The sequence below is a fragment of the Bison bison genome, unplaced genomic scaffold (assembly GCF_000754665.1).
Source record: "Bison bison bison isolate TAMUID 2011002044 unplaced genomic scaffold, Bison_UMD1.0 scf7180017864092, whole genome shotgun sequence".
Taxonomy (NCBI): Eukaryota; Metazoa; Chordata; class Mammalia; order Artiodactyla; family Bovidae; genus Bison; species Bison bison.
This window is the reverse complement of record NW_011494664.1, coordinates 1,700,217-1,720,265: the sequence shown is the minus strand read 5'-3', so window position 1 is coordinate 1,720,265 and position 20,049 is coordinate 1,700,217. Positions and strand designations below refer to the sequence as shown.

At 34.0% G+C, this 20,049-nt stretch overlaps 1 protein-coding gene across 5 annotated transcripts in view; it reads right to left on the bottom strand.

Moving 5' to 3' along the window:
* Positions 1-1,991: 1,991 nt before the first annotated feature.
* G3BP2 (GTPase activating protein (SH3 domain) binding protein 2) overlaps positions 1,992-20,049 on the bottom strand; it is a 92,691-nt gene continuing 74,633 nt past the window's right edge. For 4 of the 5 annotated variants that reach the window (XM_010838154.1, XM_010838156.1, XM_010838152.1 and 1 more), the window contains 11 exons: positions 19,147-19,265; positions 16,728-16,809; positions 15,851-16,024; positions 15,319-15,409; positions 14,352-14,454; positions 13,635-13,815; positions 12,558-12,656; positions 8,104-8,206; positions 6,739-6,867; positions 5,342-5,460; positions 1,992-4,954 (listed from right to left, as the gene is read on the bottom strand). In XM_010838154.1, coding sequence (XP_010836456.1) covers positions 4,682-4,954; positions 5,342-5,460; positions 6,739-6,867; positions 8,104-8,206; positions 12,558-12,656; positions 13,635-13,815; positions 14,352-14,454; positions 15,319-15,409; positions 15,851-16,024; positions 16,728-16,809; positions 19,147-19,241 — 1,449 coding nt within the window. In that variant the 5' untranslated portion in view covers positions 19,242-19,265 and the 3' untranslated portion in view covers positions 1,992-4,681. The remainder of the gene's footprint in view (positions 4,955-5,341; positions 5,461-6,738; positions 6,868-8,103; positions 8,207-12,557; positions 12,657-13,634; positions 13,816-14,351; positions 14,455-15,318; positions 15,410-15,850; positions 16,025-16,727; positions 16,810-19,146; positions 19,266-20,049) is intronic. The other variant, XM_010838157.1, reaches the window with a different exon arrangement.

Genomic DNA, 20,049 nt, shown 5'->3' with positions numbered 1-20,049 from the left:
AGGAGCCTGGCAGGCTACAGTCCATAGGTCACAAGAGTCAGACATGACTTAGCAACTAAACCACCACCAGGACTTTAAAAGGGGACAAGGCAAAATAGGATTAAAAAAAGAAATGTTTGAAACATAATTATCGGTAGACAGTAGAAATTCAACTGTATAAAAAAAAGTAACAGGCAACACTTAACTGAACGCCCATACACTGTTCCAGGAGCTTCACGTATTAACTCACTGAATCCTCACACTCCTCCTCCTTAGTCTACAAATGAGTTAAACAGGAGCACAGAAAATGGCTAACCACTGAATGGTGGAGTTCCCATTCAAGGCCAGGCTATCTTCAAAGCCCACTTCTTATCATCACACTACATGAAATTTACTGAATGGACAATATACTGAAGCTAAGGTAATTCCTGGCCTAAATGAAACCATTCAGAGAAAACTTGTGGGGAAACAGGCTGAGGACAGAAAGGATAGGTATGTGTGTAGGGGGCAGGTGGTGGTGGTTATGGGGTGATGAGTTTATTGTCATAAAACTGAAAGCATTCCAAGTAGGCAGCCAGCTTTATCAAAACTCTTAGGAGATCAGGGACAAGAGTAGTAATCTTACTGTGAATGTTTAATTCTAAACTCTCACTTATAGTATTTTGCCCAGTATTTGGTAATGCTAAAAACCAATTTCATTTCCTATTAATTCTTAAGTATAAGGTGTGGTTACATACTACATAAACAGATTGGAAGACTTCAATTGTCAAAAATACCTTGAAAACTGAAGGAATTCTGACTCAACTATGCAAATGGCTTTAAACAAAACTACTGACATCTTTTATGACCTATTAAACTACTCATATCTTTTATGAAGGGAAATCTTTCAGAACATAATAAAACATAATTCATTTACCCAGTCATTTAAGATACTTTAGAATTCTGGCATTAAAATGATCAAGACAATAATTAGAAAGTCTTACGAAAACAGACTGAAAAGGAAAAAAAAAAAAAATCAAGTATTCACCTGAAGTTGAAATATAAATTATGATGAGCAGGTTATCCTGAAGAAAAAATATGAACATCTATTCATTACATTTTCATTTACTTGATACAAAGACTATATTATATAACACAATTGAAACGAAGCATCATGTGTGGTTCAACTTTCAAATATTTTGTTCCATATTTCCTGGACCAAACGATATTTTACTTCTTCAAATTTGTTTTCAATATAGTATGGTACATACATTTTATCCCTTCTGAATGTTTTTCCATAGCCATAAAATTAAATGTTATTATACATCATAATTGGAAGTGAGCCTAACAGACACTTAAAAAATCTTAAGTCTTACTTCCTAAAAGTACTTGAATAACAGTCTAGCTTTTCTCCAGTACAAACTAGTAAAGATTGATTTACGGAATCTTCATACAGTGTTATAAATATATCAGGAAAAATTCACTTGTACTATCCCTGTTAACAAAGTAAAAGTCTCAAGTTCTAAAATTACATATGCCTTATGATTTTATTTTTCATTTGAAGAATATATTTGTTAATTATGACTGAATGATTCTTTTCCCTTTTAATATTCTTTTAGAGCTTCACAAATTTGTTCCAATTGCTGAACTGGTCATGTCCATAACTTCAGATCACCTCGATCTTCCCATCCTCTCTTCCTTCTGAGATGAAGTAGCAATCCTTTGGAAAACCCAAGATTATTAAAAACAAATAAATAAATGTTTAGTAGTCTGCTTCTTACCTTCCTCACCACTTATTATTCTGGTCTAACATTCTCTATCTTGTTTATCAGCTATCTAACTGAATTGCGATCTATCTCAGTTCAAGTAATTATGTTCAAGTCTTACTTAAATAATTTATGTATCAAATTTCACAAATAATAATCAGTTGATTTTAGAACAATTCCTTATTTTACTGAGGTTGTGTGAAATGCCACTGGGAGAAAATATTTCAGAACACAAACCTATAGATTAAATTAGGGACATAGATAAAATGCTGCAGACATCAGTAGTTTATTGTTTGTTTAGTCCAAACACATTCAAAATGGAAACTCAAAGAATACTTTCCACCTGAAACAATTAAACTAGATACTACTAGCATATAATGCTTAACACATTACAGCAATAAAGATGGTAATCCATTGTCTTCTATACCTACTAAAGCCAAGATGGTAAAGCCAATTTGGTTGCAATAGTGTCATAAGGATAGAATAGAATATTACCATCCAAAAAATAAAAACAAACAAACAACAACAATAAAAAAACCCAGCAAATAACAGTTATGGTAGATGAATATTTTTACTCTGGTTCACTGAAAAGGGGACAAAATGTTAAAAGTCCACAGTACTGCAGGTGAACAATCACCATGTAAACTTCTCCATGTGATGTTTTAATGTTTTATTCATGGTATGTAGAGACTGAAGCTGAATGGCTCTTTGCTTTAATTTTCTATTACACTTAACATTTATCATTACTTTTGGTGCCAGAACAGTTTTCATGGGCGGTAGGGCAATATCTTGGATTGAAAATTTTATATATATATATATCAAATGAAGGAAGAGAAAGAAATGAAAGAGGAACAATATGCTATATATATAAAAAAAAAAAACACACTGACAAGAAACCACTTATTTAAAAGCAGTTTGAATAAAAGCTTCAAAACTCAAAAGTAATTTTCTTGTAAGAACTTCAAGTACTATACATTAGAAAGCGTAAATGTATTTCAAACAGGAAAAAAAAATCCTTAAGCCCCCCAAAATGGAAATTGAGAAATCTGTGTCCCCAAAATATATCCAATAGTGCAAGACTTTTCCTCGAACATGGAAGACCTCATTCAAGGGGGGGAAAAAGGGATAGGCTTAATTTTACTTACATTGCCCGGTACATGGAAAACAAAATATGTGCATCATTTGCTAGTTTACTAAATAGCAAACAGTTTCATAATTAAGAAACAGTTTGCTATTATGTCAAGTGCATTTTTTGTTTGCTTTTACTAAGACAGAATGGAGAAGTCTTCCATGCTACAAGCAGCTTTAAGTGGTCACACTTATTTACCCCACTCCTGGCCTGAAACATCAGAAACTGGTAGGTACCAAATACTCCAAGCATAAAATCGGATATCCTTTGTCATATTTGTGGTTTACCGGAACTTGCTATAAAGACAGACAATAATCCAGCAGCTACAAACTTTGCTCACAGAATTGTTTAGAGATTCATGTAAAAATAAAAGATGTCGTCCCAGACTTAAATTCAGAGCCACTCGGGTGCTGACATCAGGTCAAGAATTGTGCAAAATGAATGACAGTTCCCTGCCCCCCCAAATAGAAAATGCAAACACTTAAGAGCTGCTGTTCTTTTCTCCGAAAATTGCAGTATCCTCACTTCAGGTTTACGTGCCATTTATGGAATCTGACTGCTTTTAAAAGGTCACTAAAAATGTACATCAAGTTGACTGACTTTTCCAAGCACCTCTCAAGTGATACGCTTCAACGTTCACCTTCAGGTTAAGAGAAAAGTCAACAAGAGACTTTGACTCAAATAACTGACTTCCTCCTTCACTCTCCCTCCCAAACACACAAGACTCCCTCCCACAGAGAACACAAAGTTGTTAACTCAAGAACAAGGTAAATAATATTCTAGTTAATTTTACTGATTTTAAAGATACTGCAATTTTTATATACTTCAATGATTTCTCAACATTTTGCAGCTGTTTGGCTTTGCAGCACAGCAATTTATACACTATACTGTACAAAATTACCAGCAAGACTGGAATGATGTATTAATAGAAGGCACCATCATGCGTATTACATTACCAGAGAACAAAAATACAGTAAAGACAATTTTCACTGTACACAGCTTAAAGAAAGGAAAAGGGGGAGGAGGAGTGTGTTGAGCAGCCAGCCATCCCTGTACTGAAGAGGGGCAGGTAGAAAAAAACCTTAGATATGGAGCTACTAAATCTGGTCTAATATTCAAGACCATAGCATTTGAAGTTCTGATCTTTATTTAGTTCATAACTAAATGACTTCCTTCTGGAATATACTTGTAGTCTTGTTAAGGTTTATGTGTACACACGCTGGTCACAGCAAGCAGGTAAAAATGCCCTCATCATTTCACAAACTATGCTCTACTGGAAAAAAAGATGAAAGATTTTTTTCCCCTGTTGCCTCCTGTTGCAGATGTCAAGGTTAATGAGTTCAGAGTACCCATTAGTGCATTCTGATGAGTGCGTAACAAGTTTCTGTTGGTTTGTATTTTTGGGGGGAGCCAAGAAAAAAAGGCAAGATTCTCCAATTGCACAAATTGCACTATTTGTGTTTCCAACAATAGGCAGAAACAGTAACACTTAAACAAAATGTGCAGCAGAGGATTTTTTTGACTCAAAGGACCTGAATTCAGTTGGGCATGTCCTTTTAAGTTCATTTTGTTGTAGACAGTTTAAGATATGGTCATTTCTCAGTCCTTAATTCTCCAAGTCTAGATTTATAAATTAACAATGCGAATCTTGTTGTAAAATTGGGGAAATAATGTCCACCTCAATTTAACTGATAACTGAAAGATGCTTTTCACATCAAAGAAATGATCAAAAAGGCTGTGTCACATTCCAAAGCCAAAAAAAAAATTAACAAGAATGCAAACACGATGAATAATGTACCACTGCCAAGACTCTGCCAAGAGTGGAGCCTCAGCGACGCTGTCCTGTGAAGCGGCCTTCCATCTGCCCAGCTCCTCTCCCAGAGCCAAGTTTCTGTGCCATGCCACCTCTCGGAGGGGGTCCTCTTCCATCCCGGTCGCGCATCATTCCACCGCCCACTATTCCCCGGGGACCACCAGGACCTCGATCACTGCGCCTAATATCCCGGCGGTCATCACCACCACCTCGAGTTTCTCGCTCTCTGGCAGCTCTTGTCTTTTTCTCTTCCACATTTAAACGTACTTCCCCTCGAAACATAATTGGCTTTAAAAAGGAAGAAAAAAATGTACATGGGCAGGTTAGACAGTAATAGTGGTGTAAGAAATAGTGATTTTCTTACTTTTTTACAGAAGTAAGAAATCACTTACGTAAGAAAGTAAGAAAATCCTAAAAGACAAAAAAAACTTTCAAAATTCTCAACATGCAATCTATTCTCAATATCCAACTTTCTTTACCAGAGTAAATAATGAAACAAATTTATTTTAAAATGACCCATACCTCAAATTTTAAAACTACTAACACATCTTTATTCTTTGCATAAATACTAGTTCATAGTAAACTATTTTTAACTGTACCATTTAAAAAAGACTAATGCACATTAAATACAACAGGAATAAGAAGGTATTCAATCATGCCATTTAAGTCACTTACTTTTGCAATTAAGATTCTCTGAACTGGTTCAGAGTCATCAAAAACCACAAAACCAAAATTTGGAAGCTTTCCCCCAACACCCTTGGTATTGATGCGAAGTTCCACAACATTTCCAAAACCTGTGAAAATATACATTACACAAAGGATAAAATAAAATATTTTAACAGGATATTTTGTAACTTTAACAGTTCAGAATGAAATACCTCATTCTCCCGATCCATTTCAAAACACAACTTGCAAGCTGCTATAGCCAGTGCACATTAAGATACTTTTCACTCTTACAGGTCATTCACTTAAGATGCCAACAACTAGCCTATTCTGTTGTCCTGCATCTTTATCAGTCCATTCAAAAGGAAAAGTTACCTACACATTTTAGAGAGACAATTTTATTTTCTATATTAGATTTGTATTTGCCAGATGAATCCCATTTCCAAATTTAAGACTGATTCACTCAGCTCTCTCTTCTAACCTCTACAGAACCAGGTCAATCAACACTAAGTACAGTCACTGGGAAACATCTGATATAACCTTATACTCCTGACCAATTAAAGGTGGCTGGTACCTAGAGATATACATACTATGTACAGAGGTAAATGTTTTTTTAAAAATCATATTATGAAAAAAGAACTCTCCTCAGTGTAGAATATATATACAATAGAATACTACTAAGCCATTAAAAAGAATAAAATCATTCCATCTACAGGAACATGGGTGGACCTAGAGATTGCCATACTGAGTGAAGTCAGACTGAGAAGGAGAAATATCATATGACATAATACATGGAATCTAAAAAGAAATGACACAAATGAACTTACTTATGAAACAGAAACAGACTCACAGAGAACGAACTTATGACTGTGGGGCGGGGAGCAGATAAAAGGGAAGGGATAGTTAAAGCAGTTTGGGATCAACATGTACATGCTGCTATATTTAAAATGGATAACCAACCAATAAGGACCTACTGTATAGCTACATGGAACTCTGCTCAATGCCATGTGGCAGCCTGGATGGGAAAGGAGCTTGAGTGAGAATGGATACATGTGTATGTATGGCTGAGTTCCTTCACTGTTCACCTGAAACTATCACATCGTTAATTGGCTACACCCCAATATAAGATAAAAAGTTTAAAATAAAAATGGGTAACTAACAAAGGGGAAGAAGAGTCTAAAAAAAATTTTTTTTAAAAAACTCTAGAATCTACAGCAAATCAAAATAGTTGTCAAAAATATTTGGCATTACCGTCAATTATCTGGAATATAATGTTATGTGAAAATCCTGATTATAACAACAGAATACTTCTCCGAAATAAAAGTCAAGAGGAATAAGTCTTATGATTAGAAAAAAAATTCTCTTCGCCTCCTGCTTAATTTTACCATAAAGCAAAGTAAACCACTTACTCATGAAGAACTCTTTTAGTTCATTTTCATCAATATCATGTGGCAAGTTACCAACAAAGAGTTGATGACTATCTGGATAGCGAATTATTCTACGGTTGTCAGATTCATTCTGTTCAATATCTCCTCTGCCTGAGAAGAGGAACAGAGCAGATATTAAAGCTTACAATGTCATATAATAAAAATTAGTTCAAAGCAATGAAAGTTAAAAACCCTAACACTTGATATTCTTGTTTTAGTTTAATAAGATAATAAGCTCCTTTGAGTTGTGGAACTGCCTATTATTAGTAGATTAGTTAGAAAACAACATGACACTGAAGTGTTAACCGAGGGTACTGACTAGACTGCTAAAGTCCCTTCTTCGAGATCTACTGGTCTGATCATGTGAAAGCCAAGTATCAGAAGTATAAGTATTTCTCCTTAACCAAACTCTTGCAATCACCCAGTCACCAAACTGCTTTTAGATAGTGAGATGTGTTTGTACTAAATATTTGTTTAGTACTTTACAGTTCACAAATTAATCTTGTATAAAAGACTGTTGTATAAAATTATAGCCAAATCAGTAAATTTAACAGCAATAATGTCATTTATATAACCTTTTATACACCTTAGGGTGCTCATATATACATATATAAAATCTTATATGATCCTCCCACTAACACAAGGAACAGAATGAGGCATATAAAGAAAAGGCATCACACAGAAAAAATTTGTGTAGTAACTGAATGGTTTAAGAGAATGTCACAATTTAAGGGTCTTACCCAAAATAACAAACTCAGTGACAAGGCTGGGATGAATCCCAGCTCCCATAACTCCTGGTTTAATAACACACTTTTATTAAAAAAGTATATTTTCTAAATATGATGTATACTATCTTCCACCTCCTCCCAAAAGCAATCTAAACATATTCATAGAATTCAAATAGAGGTTCTACATATATTAGCTAACAATGGAAACAAGTCAAAAATCATGGCAACTTACTTAATACCTAAGACAATCAAAATAAGAAGAATCAGGGTGTGCTTATTGTTTATCTGTGAAGAGATAAGAGTGCTAAGTAAGAGAGTAGGTTATTGGCAGCTCGGTTTTGAATTCTTAGAACCAGTGACAATAACCAAAGAAAATGTGTCTCAAAATTCTCTTATTATTTTCAAAATACATGTCTCTATGGCATGTCAACTAATTTCCCCCTCAAAGTTGTTTTACCCAGGCTGTATATATATCAGATTACTTTAGCCTTTAAGCAACTTGGTACTAAAAGGATTTGCATATAAAATACATTATAATTAAAAAAAATTTTTTTTCAGTTCAGTTTTCTCTAACTTTTCAACTGCTAACTGCTGAAGATCACAGGAGGGGCTGACTCACCTGGTCTTGGTCCTCTAGGAGGGAAACCAGGTCGTTCTCTAGGTCGTTGTTCACGCACACGAGGTGGCTGAGATTGAACTTCTGGTTTAGCTTCTACTCTCGGCTAAAATACAAGGGAAAAAAACACATTATAAAGAAACACATTCCACAGGAGAAAAACAACCAAACTAAAGCAACAACCAAGTCACCAGCAGGCATTATGGTAATTTTAAGTATAGAATATTTTTTAGTGTATGTCCTATATATGTAAAACATAAATTTTTATAAAGATATTCTGTACCAATCTAGGACTGTAGGGTAAATTTTGTTTTCTCACTCTAGGTTATAATTCATAATAAGCTGTTTTTTACAACCATATTTTTTCAATAAAGTTACATCCACATTGAGACAGATACTGCTACGAAAGTAAAAAAATGCAAGATGAGCCATTTCATGTAAATACATATACAAAATAAAAAGCTGTCTTTATCTTTGGAAGATAAAAATATATGATACATACTTCTAATTATCTAGTTTGCTGCCCTTCAAATTTAGTGTTCATATAAACCCCACATCATGAATAATTTTTTAAAATCAATATTTTGGTAATTCAAAATATAAAATTTAGTATACTCTGGCACCTAAAAATACTACCTTAAAGTTAAGATGCACACAAAAAACAATATAGGAACATGTTTATAGCATCTCAAACAGTCACAGAAGTCCTTTAGCTCCCTGTTATTCTTCCTTATGAGAGAGGTATGCATTTAAGGACTGACCCCAACAATGTTTCTCAACTTTTTCTTGAGGGTGGTAGAAGTAGTAATAGATCATTTTAAGTTACCCTCCAAAAGTTTCTGCTAACTGCTAAATACATGTAATTAAATAACTATGTTAAAAATATAACATGACATCTACATCTATTACCTTTTCCTTCATACATGGCATTTTCAGTATTTCCAAATTCTTCAGGCAGTCTATTGCCCAAATATTTATGGTCCAAGGAAGAGAGAAAACATATGCACCTTCAAAGAATGCTGAAAACACTCAGCAGGAATATGGAGAATGTGTCTTCAAATCAGAAAACTAGCTGTCTTTATGGCTGACCACTTCTGAGTACCTCAGCCCAAGAGTGGCTCAAACTCTTTCATAATTTATATAACTGGGATACTATGATTTGCAAGGACAAATTTTGATACAAAGAGCTATGTTTTTTCCAAAAACAATTTATAGTTTCACCCACTGTAACCAAAAGGTATATTATCTCCTAGCCTAGCAGTCTTTAATAAATTTGCCTGTCTCACTCAGTTATTTTTCTTCTAGATTTTCTACTTCTCTCAAAATGAAATTGCTTCCCATGTTCTAAAATTGTTAGCTAAAAAAAAAATTTTCAATGTCTAACTCTTTCAGGTATTTAAATTATTTATGTGTATTTATTCCGACAAGGACCATATCTTATTTCTACACCAGAAGAAGTACCAAGTACAGTGCTATTAAACACAGATGTTCAGTAACTAATGGTTCATTTAAAGTTAAATTATATTTGGTTCTCTAATTCAAAACATGTAGAAGAATGTTCTAGCCTGACCAGGGAACCAACATTACAGCCCTGAGACCACTGCTATCTGTATTTAGAATTTAAGACTACATAATAATTTGAGGATATGATGCCTGGAAAAGGCAAGTTATTTAGAAATTTCAACTGAGGAGGGCAGGGCCTAAAAGCACAACTTTAACAGTATGAATAAAAAACCTTATTAAAGAACAAATATTTTCTAAAGTTTGATGAAGCTAGTACTTAAGGAACAAACATAGAAAATCACACTTTTTAATTTAAATATCTAGAAAAACCTCAATTCATTCAATCCAAGAAAAAGAATTCTAGCTGACTGATTCAGATTCTTTTCAAAAGATTACTGAAACAAAAATAACTACAAGTAGCAAAACAAAAAGGTTCTTATTATCCTTTAAGGATTTAATATTAAAAACACAAGTTTAAGTAAATTCCAACATCTTACAAATAACCCATACATGAATTTAGCAACTTTTTAGATATTTGATGTCAGTACAAGAAAAATATGAGACAAAAAAAAAATTATCAATATTTCTTTCAATATATGTCAACTAAGCCAGCTGTGCACTTACAATTCTTCAGGACTAATTTCATGAAAAATTCTTGCTCCAAGGAGATAAAGTAACTAAGACAACCACATACAACCTTCAGGGCCTGAAAATTAATTCCATGCCACCAGAAAGTGTGCTCACATGACAAATTCCACAAATGAAAGCAAACAGAATATGAAATAAAAATGAAACCATCAAATCAACTCAGGAATAGCAGGTAAAACCACAACTAATGTGTACTTCAACCAAACAAAAGCTATTTAAATGAACTGATCAACTTCCAACAAATCTTCCAAGAAAATAACTTAACTACTTCTAAATTAATGCTTACCAATACTTTGGAATTACATTTAATTCTCCTTTTATTAATGTGTGCTAAGTCGCTTCAGTCATATCTGACTCTTTGCAACCCCATGGACTGGAACCCATCAGGCTCCTCTGTCCAGGGCAATCTCCAGGCAAGAATACTGGAGTGGGTTGCCATTTCCTCCTCCAAGGGATCTTCCTGACCCAGGGATCGAACCCATGTCTGTCTCCTGCCTTGGCAGGTGGGTTCTTTACTACTAGCACCACCTGGGAAGCCTTTTATTAATAATCGATGCTCAAAGTGTTAAGGAAATGGATACTATACCAAAGTGACAAAATAAAACTGAATGGTTTATTAAATCAAAAGGAAAACAATTATGAATCCATTCTTATACAGCTTAAGGAGATCAGAAACTTATTTTAAATTTTAAATTATAAATGTTTAAAATTCTGTCTTAATAAGGGGATAAGTTATTAAAACACAATCCAGTCTCTTTTTTTTTTTCTTAAAATTTTATTTCTCTAGACAAGAGGCTAGGATCTAATATAATGTAATATATAGACATGACTTAGATACAGCACTCCTCTTCTTTGATGTAAACACTCCTCTTCTTGATGTAAACACTCTTCTTTGATGAGCAGAGATACACTGCCCTCCAAGGCCTGAAGAAACCTACAGGCTTGCATGGGTATCCAGCTGCATGAATTCGAAGCCCTGTTGTTTTATTTATATAGCTGTCTGACCTTAGGTGAAGTACTTGAGGTCTCAATTTACTTGTCTGTGAAACAGGAATAATAATAGTAACCATTCTCACAAGGTGGTTGTAGGGATTAGGTAAGAATAAATAAGTACTTTGCACAATGTGTGGTGCCATACTAAAGGCATAACAGGCATTAGTTACTCTAACTTTTAACTAGCGCTAAGTTTAAAATAAATGTAGCCAACTCTCTGAAATTCAAGTAATAATTCAAAAGATTCCAAACACAAATCTGGTAAGAAATCAAGAATTCCAAAAGAAAATTCAGAAAATCACTTATTGAGTCTTCAGATGGGTAGAAAAGTACAATCAGTACTTGGCAAAATAATTTTCTTCATTAAGACAGACTTCTAGTTTGTGATCTGAGGTAATTACTCAGTATTTCCTGAATATCTAGCTGGAAAAAAAAGAAAAGCTACCACAAGGCCATGTATTCTATTACATAGCTAATTATGTGTACCAACACCAGGCAGACTGCCTAATAATTCCTAGCTACTTTTGAAATCTCACACTTTCAATGTTTAGAGCACAGAAAGAGGTGTATAAACACAATTTTATGTGCACTAACCATTTTACATGTAAATTTTATACCAGAATGAAGCTTGACTCAAAATGTAGGAGAAGTACTGGATACCCTTTAACTGTGCCTATTTACTTTAGAATTGGGTTAACTCTAAAGTATACTAATGAACACATTAGGTAGCCAGTGTCTTTATTTTTCAATGTTTTTGAAAGCTCTGAGGTGGGTAAGATGATAAACAGACAAAAGGCAGAATACTAGAATGATCAGTTAAGGTAAACACTACAGTCATAAGTTGGTACAGGCTTCAATTAAACAGTATGAACCACTTACAGACTGAGAGCTTAGGCAGTGGTTTTTTGTTTTTTTTTTTTTTCAGTTTTCTGTTTAAAAAAAAAATAACAATGATTCTTTATAATGCCATACTACTCTGTGGCTTTCAAATTTTTTCCCTAAAATATTTTTGCTAAATGATATTTTAAACTTATAAAAAGGACTTTTTTGGTTATTTTAAGAAGGCTTTTAAATGACAATATATATTGTTAAAACTAACTAAATCTGTATTTCACACACCCATACCCCAAATACCACCTATGTAGATGATGAATGGAGATCTGGCGCTTAAAGTGGGTGCAACTGACATTTAATACAATTTTTTTGTATATTTAATCCATAATTTCTGATTGACTCATTTTAAAAAATATGAAAAAGATAAGCAATTGGCAATGTAACAAGGATACAATCCAATGTGTTCACAGATTGGTTACCTGTGAGACTGGTGCTTTAACATGGGGTGGAATTCCAGAGGAAGAAACAGTGCCACTAGGAGGCAGGTTTTTACTGGTCACTGAAGCCCAGGAGAAAGCCTGCAGGAAATGCAACAAACCTAGACTACTAATCATGGAAAACCACCAACATTCCTATAGGGAAACTTCCAAATATATATTTTCTTTTCATTTCTGAACTATTGCTCTATATTGGAGGACTCCTAAAAAGAAAGGCACACACACACATGCCAGTCTATGTGCCAGGTTTCAAAATCTCATTATGCAAGATTATGACTGTCTGAACTACTAAATAAATCCACAAGCAAGTTCCTATATACTCTAAGTAGATGAGCAAGTGGCAAGCAAAACCACTAACAACTACACATGCTAGAAAAATAAGAACCTAATAGAATCAATTTATTTCCCCTTTTGGGGGGAAGATAAGGTGTTGTGATGGCGCTAAGGGGAGAGAGGAAGGACAGGAAAGAAGAGAGTACTAGCTGGAAACTTTAACAGACATTCACAAATAGAACAAGCAATCTCCTCCTCTCACTACCCAAATATACCTACTTTACAGAAAGATAGAAGATGTTTTAGGTAGGTTTAAACGAAACACTATGGGTATCACTCATCTTTCCAAGACAGTTTGGTGTAGTAAGGAAATTGTTCCCATTTAAACCAGAAATAGCACACATATCACTTGTTTTAACAATAGGCCAATTTGTTTTAAGTTGGGAAACTGCATGACTCCTATTTGCATCCATGTGTAGAGGACTTAACACAGAATGGAAGAGCAACTCTCAGCTTTATTACATGGACTCGAATAATTTCATGTATGGTACTAAACACTGCACACAGATAAGAATCAATCTTAAATTTTATTCTGAGGGGTGTTTTTTAGGGGGTGAAGTACGATTTCCTCAGAATTACCAAAAAAACCCACAGCTTCTTTCATACACATAAAAAAGCATAGTTTACTATTCAGCAATTAAACACAACAGAACAAAGGTCATGCTTCATTAATGGCACCGTATGAAAGCGTGATGTTATGGGTCTAAAGAGTTCCTCTGATCTAACCTTTGGTGGTTCCTGTGGCAGAGAAACAGGCTCAGCAGGCGGAGGAGAAGCAGACTTCTCCTCTAACTCTTCCAAGTTCTTCTCCTCCACTGGCGGTTTCAACTCTTCAGTCTTTGTTTCAGATTCGGGCTCAGGTTCAGGTTCATGCGAGGATTCTTCTAAAGGCTCCTCTATGCCATTACTACAACAAAACATTTCGTTCCCTTTTCAGTAGGAGTGAAATGATCAACTTAAATAGGAGAAAATCCAGCATTTCTCTAATTAATGGGCAGAACAAGTAATAATACACGAAGTTCACTAAGAACCAGAAGGCAGAAGAACAATACTCTCAAGCAGCATTTCTTTAACCTAAATGTAAAAACTGGATTATTCAACATGTTTACTTTAGCACTAACTATTAGGAAATAAGGAAATAAAGAATAAGGAATAAGGAAAACTCATTATTTAAAAAATAAAATGCCTACTCTGTGTTGTCCCAAACAGTACACATTATTAGCAAGTGATTAGTTTTAGGCCAAACCATGTTCAATTTTTGAATTAAACGTTTTAAGAATGCTTTCCAAATTTCTTGCATATAACATGGTAAATACTCAGGCACTGGCTACATAGCTTTATCAAGAATTTACTTTCAGCAACAATTCTAGGAACAAAAACCACTTGCAACTACATGATATGAATAGTTTAGGTCAAATTTGGCCTTGCAAGCACTATTCTTACGTCACAGGGTGAGCTTCATAGTAACCACTGTTAGCATTCTCCTGCACAGGTTCTGGAGACGGCTGTCTTTCCTCTTGTTCTTCCTCTACTTCATCTTCTGATTCTGACAACACAAAATACACCACATCTTTCTTTAGGAGGCTTAATACACAATTTCATATATGTATTTTTAATGTTCAAAGAAATCATAAAATAGTTTAAAAACAGCGTGTTTCTTGACAGTACAAAGGCACTTAATATTCCTTGTTCTCTTAAAAAAAAGCAAGCAAGATGAAGTTTGGAATTATGCTATTTTTTAAAAAGATCTATTAGTAAGAAAAGAAAAGGGTAGGAAAAAATGGTCTTTTTTTTTTTTTAATATTATTTATTTGGCTGTGCCATATCTTAGTTGCAGCATGTGGGTTCTAGTTCCCTGACCAGGGATCAAATCCGGGCCCCCAGCATTGGGAGTACGGGGTCTTAGTCACTGGACCATCAGCAAAGTTCCCAGAAAAAATGGTCTTAAAGTCATAACTCGGTTTCCTTTGCCACATTAATTCAATGAAGCAATAATGACAGAGAATCAGAAACGCGCTGATGTATATCAATAGAAGATTAAATAATTATGGTACAGACAAAAAAATATCAACAGCTAACAAAGATACATTAGATGAAAAAAAAAGGCCTAGCTTTGAATCAGCTACTTCCACTTTTAGGAAAGTATCAGTTGGTATAGAATACAATAAAATTCTGTAGTAGGCACCAAATTCTTGGTTATCTATAGAGAATGACATTGAGGGAGATTTTTTTCCACTTTCTGTGTATGAATTTTATATAAAAAACATCTGTTTTTTAAACAAACAAAAAAAAAAGAAAAAGGAGCAAAGGGGCTTTGACTCAGAGTCAAATTTCTGTAAGTTTCACACTTTACATGTCATTAAAGAGTACTGATACCAACAAAACCCTTGTATCTTAAAAGTAACCTCACCTTCATCAAGTTCTGGTTCAGAATCACCAAATACTTCATCTTCATAACGAAACATATCATTGTGAACATAAAACTTATTTGGAACAGATCCCTATTAAAAAAAAACACCCAAATACTCCATAAATACCCATAAACGTGGTATGACATAAAGAGAATAAAGTTTTTATTTTAATACAGAAATAATATATACTGAATATAATTTTCCAAAGCTGAACATGCTATAATGTTAATATAAAGAAAATCACAGAATACCTAAACTCAAGAAATGACTACTTTCAAACTATTAAATAACATACTTTTAATATTATTTCTGTAATCTTAATCATCTGTTTGCACATCTGTATCAGGATCTCATTTTTTCTGCTAAATAAAGCACAGAAAGTTCAAATAAATGAACAGGTCCAACACAGATTTCTCAAAAACAGCTATATGCATACCTATACCTATAAGAGGAAACTCTAGCCACTTCAAGCAACTAGTTAACTGCAAAATGAAATCACATAAATGAAAATTAATTGAAATGAAAACTTACTTCAGGAGCCAGAACAAAGGTTTGCATAAACTTCCTCTCTGGTTGTCCACTGTTAGACAGCAAACCCATGACCTGGACCACTACTCCATCACTCAAGGTTGCATGAGCATCCACATGACGAATTTTAGTATGACATTCACTGAAGTTCAGAGATAATACTTTGTGGTGTATATCCTTTATTAGGAGAAGGTGGAGAGGAAATATAAACTCATGATATTGCATTACATTTTTAATACTAAGTTACCTATTCAATACTACAGACTTCCACCGATTTCCTAACAACTCTAGAATACTAACTACTTAATCTCTCTGCCTCATTTGAATCCATTCCACCATGCTATGCATTACTGACAGACCCATGCTCCATAAACTATGTTGACTACTACATGACCTCACATGTGGTTTTACTTTACTGCTGTCTGCATTTCTTCTTTCAATTTCCTCTTGTTTGGTAAGGCCAATCCTATAATTCAGAGACTAGCTGAAATCCCACATCCTCTACAAAGTCATAAGGAATATATTTCTACTCACTCCTGTAACATAAGGTTTAGCCCACATTTCTATAAATGTTATACACTGTCTCAACTGTTTCAGGTATAAAATACACCAGTGATATAAAAATGTCCCATTTTCTCTTTTGTATCCATGCCAATGTTAATACTGTGCTTCCTACAAAATCAATGTTTATAAGAACTCAAAGCACATTTGACAAGTATTGCAACATAAATCTTAGCACAGCTAACTGATCACACTCAAGAAGAAATCCATGGGCACAAGAAGGCTATTTTCCAACTCTCTAACTTAAAATAATCTTAAACAAGTTAAAGTTTAAATAAGTTAAAATAACCTTAAATATGTATATGAAATTGACACTTACATTTTGGCCATAGACAGCCTCCTGGGGCTTTCCACTAGCATCTACACCACCATGAACATAAGAAGAATTCCTGCCATAAAACCTGAAAAAGCATTGATAATGATTAACATAAAGTTATGAAGAGAAAGAAGTCTAAGAGGGAGTAGAGTCCCGGTATTAACCAGAGCTAGTTTCCAGCTCTAGCTCTGTCACTCATTAGCTGTGTAACCTTGAGACTTACAGTCTTCAAGTTCACTTTCCTTGGTAACTTGGAACAAGAGTGACTTCTCCACAGAGTTATTATAAGGATTAAATGAGCAATGACATAGAATTCTTAGTGTGCCTGGCTATTAGTTATGCTGTCTTTAGCTATTCTCATCTTACTGTTATCTATATGCTGTTAAGTGGGAAAATGAGACATTCAAAATATATTCTAAATACTGATGCTGCTATTTATTTACCCATTTTTGTCAAATATAAAAACTCAGTTGTTTAGATCTGTTTGGAATCAGATACTATTTAACATTCATTCTACTAAGAGTTCCAAATGACTACTAATTCCAAAGGCTAAGGTTAAAAGTTTAGATTTAAATTAATTGAAATAATTCAGAGATCAAGTTTAATATATATATATATAATTTTAGCATCTAATTTCTCAATATTTTTATACTGCTCTTAAGTACATGATAAATTAGTGTTTCTCTGGTATTAACATAAAGCAACTAGGAGATCTTCCTAAATTAAGGTTATCAAATATGCAAAATTAATTTTCTCATAAAGAGAACTCAGCTCCTACTGCAATAAAACATGAAGACTTCCTCTATGACAAACAACATTCTCAGTGCACTACACATGTATTGATTCATTCTAGTCTAACAACTTCAGGACTAACCTAAGTGCTGTTATCTAAATGAACAAACTGAAGTTCAGAAGAGGTTAAATTAACTCCTCAAATGTTACACACCTATCAAGTCAGAGCAGCTGACTCCAGAGCCCATGCTTTTAACCACTACCCATATTTTTTTTTCTGTTTACACTGTTCTCTCCCATGTACTACTGGCAAGCATGTATACAGTTATCATTTGGACAATTTGGCTGTTAAGTGTGCATAAGAAAAGCTTTAGAGAAAATCATACCTTTGATTTAACAGTTCTATTTCTAGGAAGTTATCCTAAGGAAACAACTAGAAAGATGCACAAAAATGCACGTATAAGAAAGGATATGCACTACCGTGTTAGTAACTGAAAAATTTTAAACAAACTTAAATTTTTTATTAATAGGGAAATCTGCTATACAAGCTAAGTATAAAACAGAAGTCTGTGCTGTTACCTGAAATTATGGTAGAGAGTCTTGTTTTTCCTTGTTATAAAAAGGAAAAGTTAAAAATGCTAATACCTACACTGTGAAGACAAAATTTCAGATAATGAAAAGCCTTAATAATTCCATTCTCCCTCAAACTCACATATACTGTTAACAGGAATGTTTCTATTTTTATAATCAGAAAAATGTACAGGTACTGTTTTTTTTGGGGGGGGGGGGCAGTGTTAGTTATCTAAAAATGTCTCCTGGAATAACATAGGGAATATTACACACATGCTTAACAATGGCAGGGCACAATGCAAAACAGAACTTTAGAATGCCCAGCACATTTATAAAGAGAACCTATATATAAAAGAGAAAAGTCCTTTAACATTCTTTCCCATACGAAGCAGCAATGACGTACTTCTCCTTAAGTACACACAAGTACACATCTGGCTAGTGTGTTCTACAATAAACGCTGGCACAGCCTAATCCTTACAAAGGTCTCACTTATCTTTGACCTACTAAAAAATACAACAGGTAGAACAAAAATTATAAATACTACTCATAATATAAATCAATTTCATTTCAATCTCCAGAAAAAAGTAAGCTCATACATGTCTTGCCAAACTAGTAAACAAGGCTACTGTTGCCATCTCACAAAGGAATATTCTCTTGTGAATCAATCTGAAGGAATTTTCACAAATGAAATCAATTAACTGATTCATTTCCTAACACTGCTACAGAGAACTTTTAAAAACCACACAAAAACCAAACGAAACAACTTAACCTGTGATTTCCATCAAGACTAGAACCCATTAGTTGGTAAAGTCTGTGGTTTAAAAAAGAAAGAAAGAAACATAAAATACCAGACTATGTAATTGTGTATGTGTAAGTGGGTATACAGATGTGAATGTGTTATATAATGGGATCTGATAAGTGTTTTTCTTACTGTAGATTTCATTCAAGGAGGAAACTTGAAAAAGATGGGTTTTATGTCATCAGTTTGTTAAAATATTGCATGAGCTTTGTAAAGATACTTGTCAGGACACGAGGAGACAGGAAAGACAAAATTTATATGTAGTCATATTCAAGAAAATAAAAGTAAATAAAAATAGTAAATAATCCAATTAAAATTTACCTGTGTAAATATTCTGGAGCTTTATTCAGCAAAGTATAATATTGCCTCACAAACTCCCGCCCTACAAGCAGCGGACTGGGCTTCTCCATAACCATTTCTTTGCTGCACAATGTCAAATACTAGGGAAACAAACATAGGAATAATAATTCTTAAAAGTCATCTTTGTTAAATACCATGAAGCAAATTTTCTTAGACATTCAAATGAAAACAAAATATCACTTATTAAAAAATAACAGTAAAATAATAAATTCCCAATAACTACTTATAACCTCCAACATTTGCCATTTCCTCTTTATCTCTATGTCTCTATTTCTTGATCTCCCTATGTCTCAATACAAGGGGAAGTGGCATGTCCAGTGCTGTCTCAGACTAGATGGCACCATAATAAAGTCTTTTTACTCATAGTATATTTTTCCTTTGGGGAACATTATCTCCTACATTCTTAGACTCTAATGGTTTGTTTTTGGAAACTAGGCAGAAGGCACAACTCAGGGCTTGGGAGATCATACTTATAGACAGCACTAGCTTTTGTCTTCTTTATGTAATACTCTAGCCTTCTAGGGATTAATTGCACTGTTTCAAAATGATAACAATTACCATTAAAAATCAGCAATACTCTAAATACTCAGATAATGGTGCTTCACATTTTGTGTGTGTCTTTTCAACCTTTCTTGCTATTAATTATCTAACTACATGTCAGGCACTGTTCATAGGAAGTGGGATACCTCAGTGAACAGGACTCTAGCCCTCGGAGTTTATAATCTATCATGGAATACAGACAAGCAAATAGGGAACAGAATGGGTTAGGTGCGACCTAAACGTACCTCTAAGCCCCAACTCTCAAAGATAAACAAGTAAAAAATAAAAATAGAAACATAATCTTTCATCATTTAAAGTAAATAA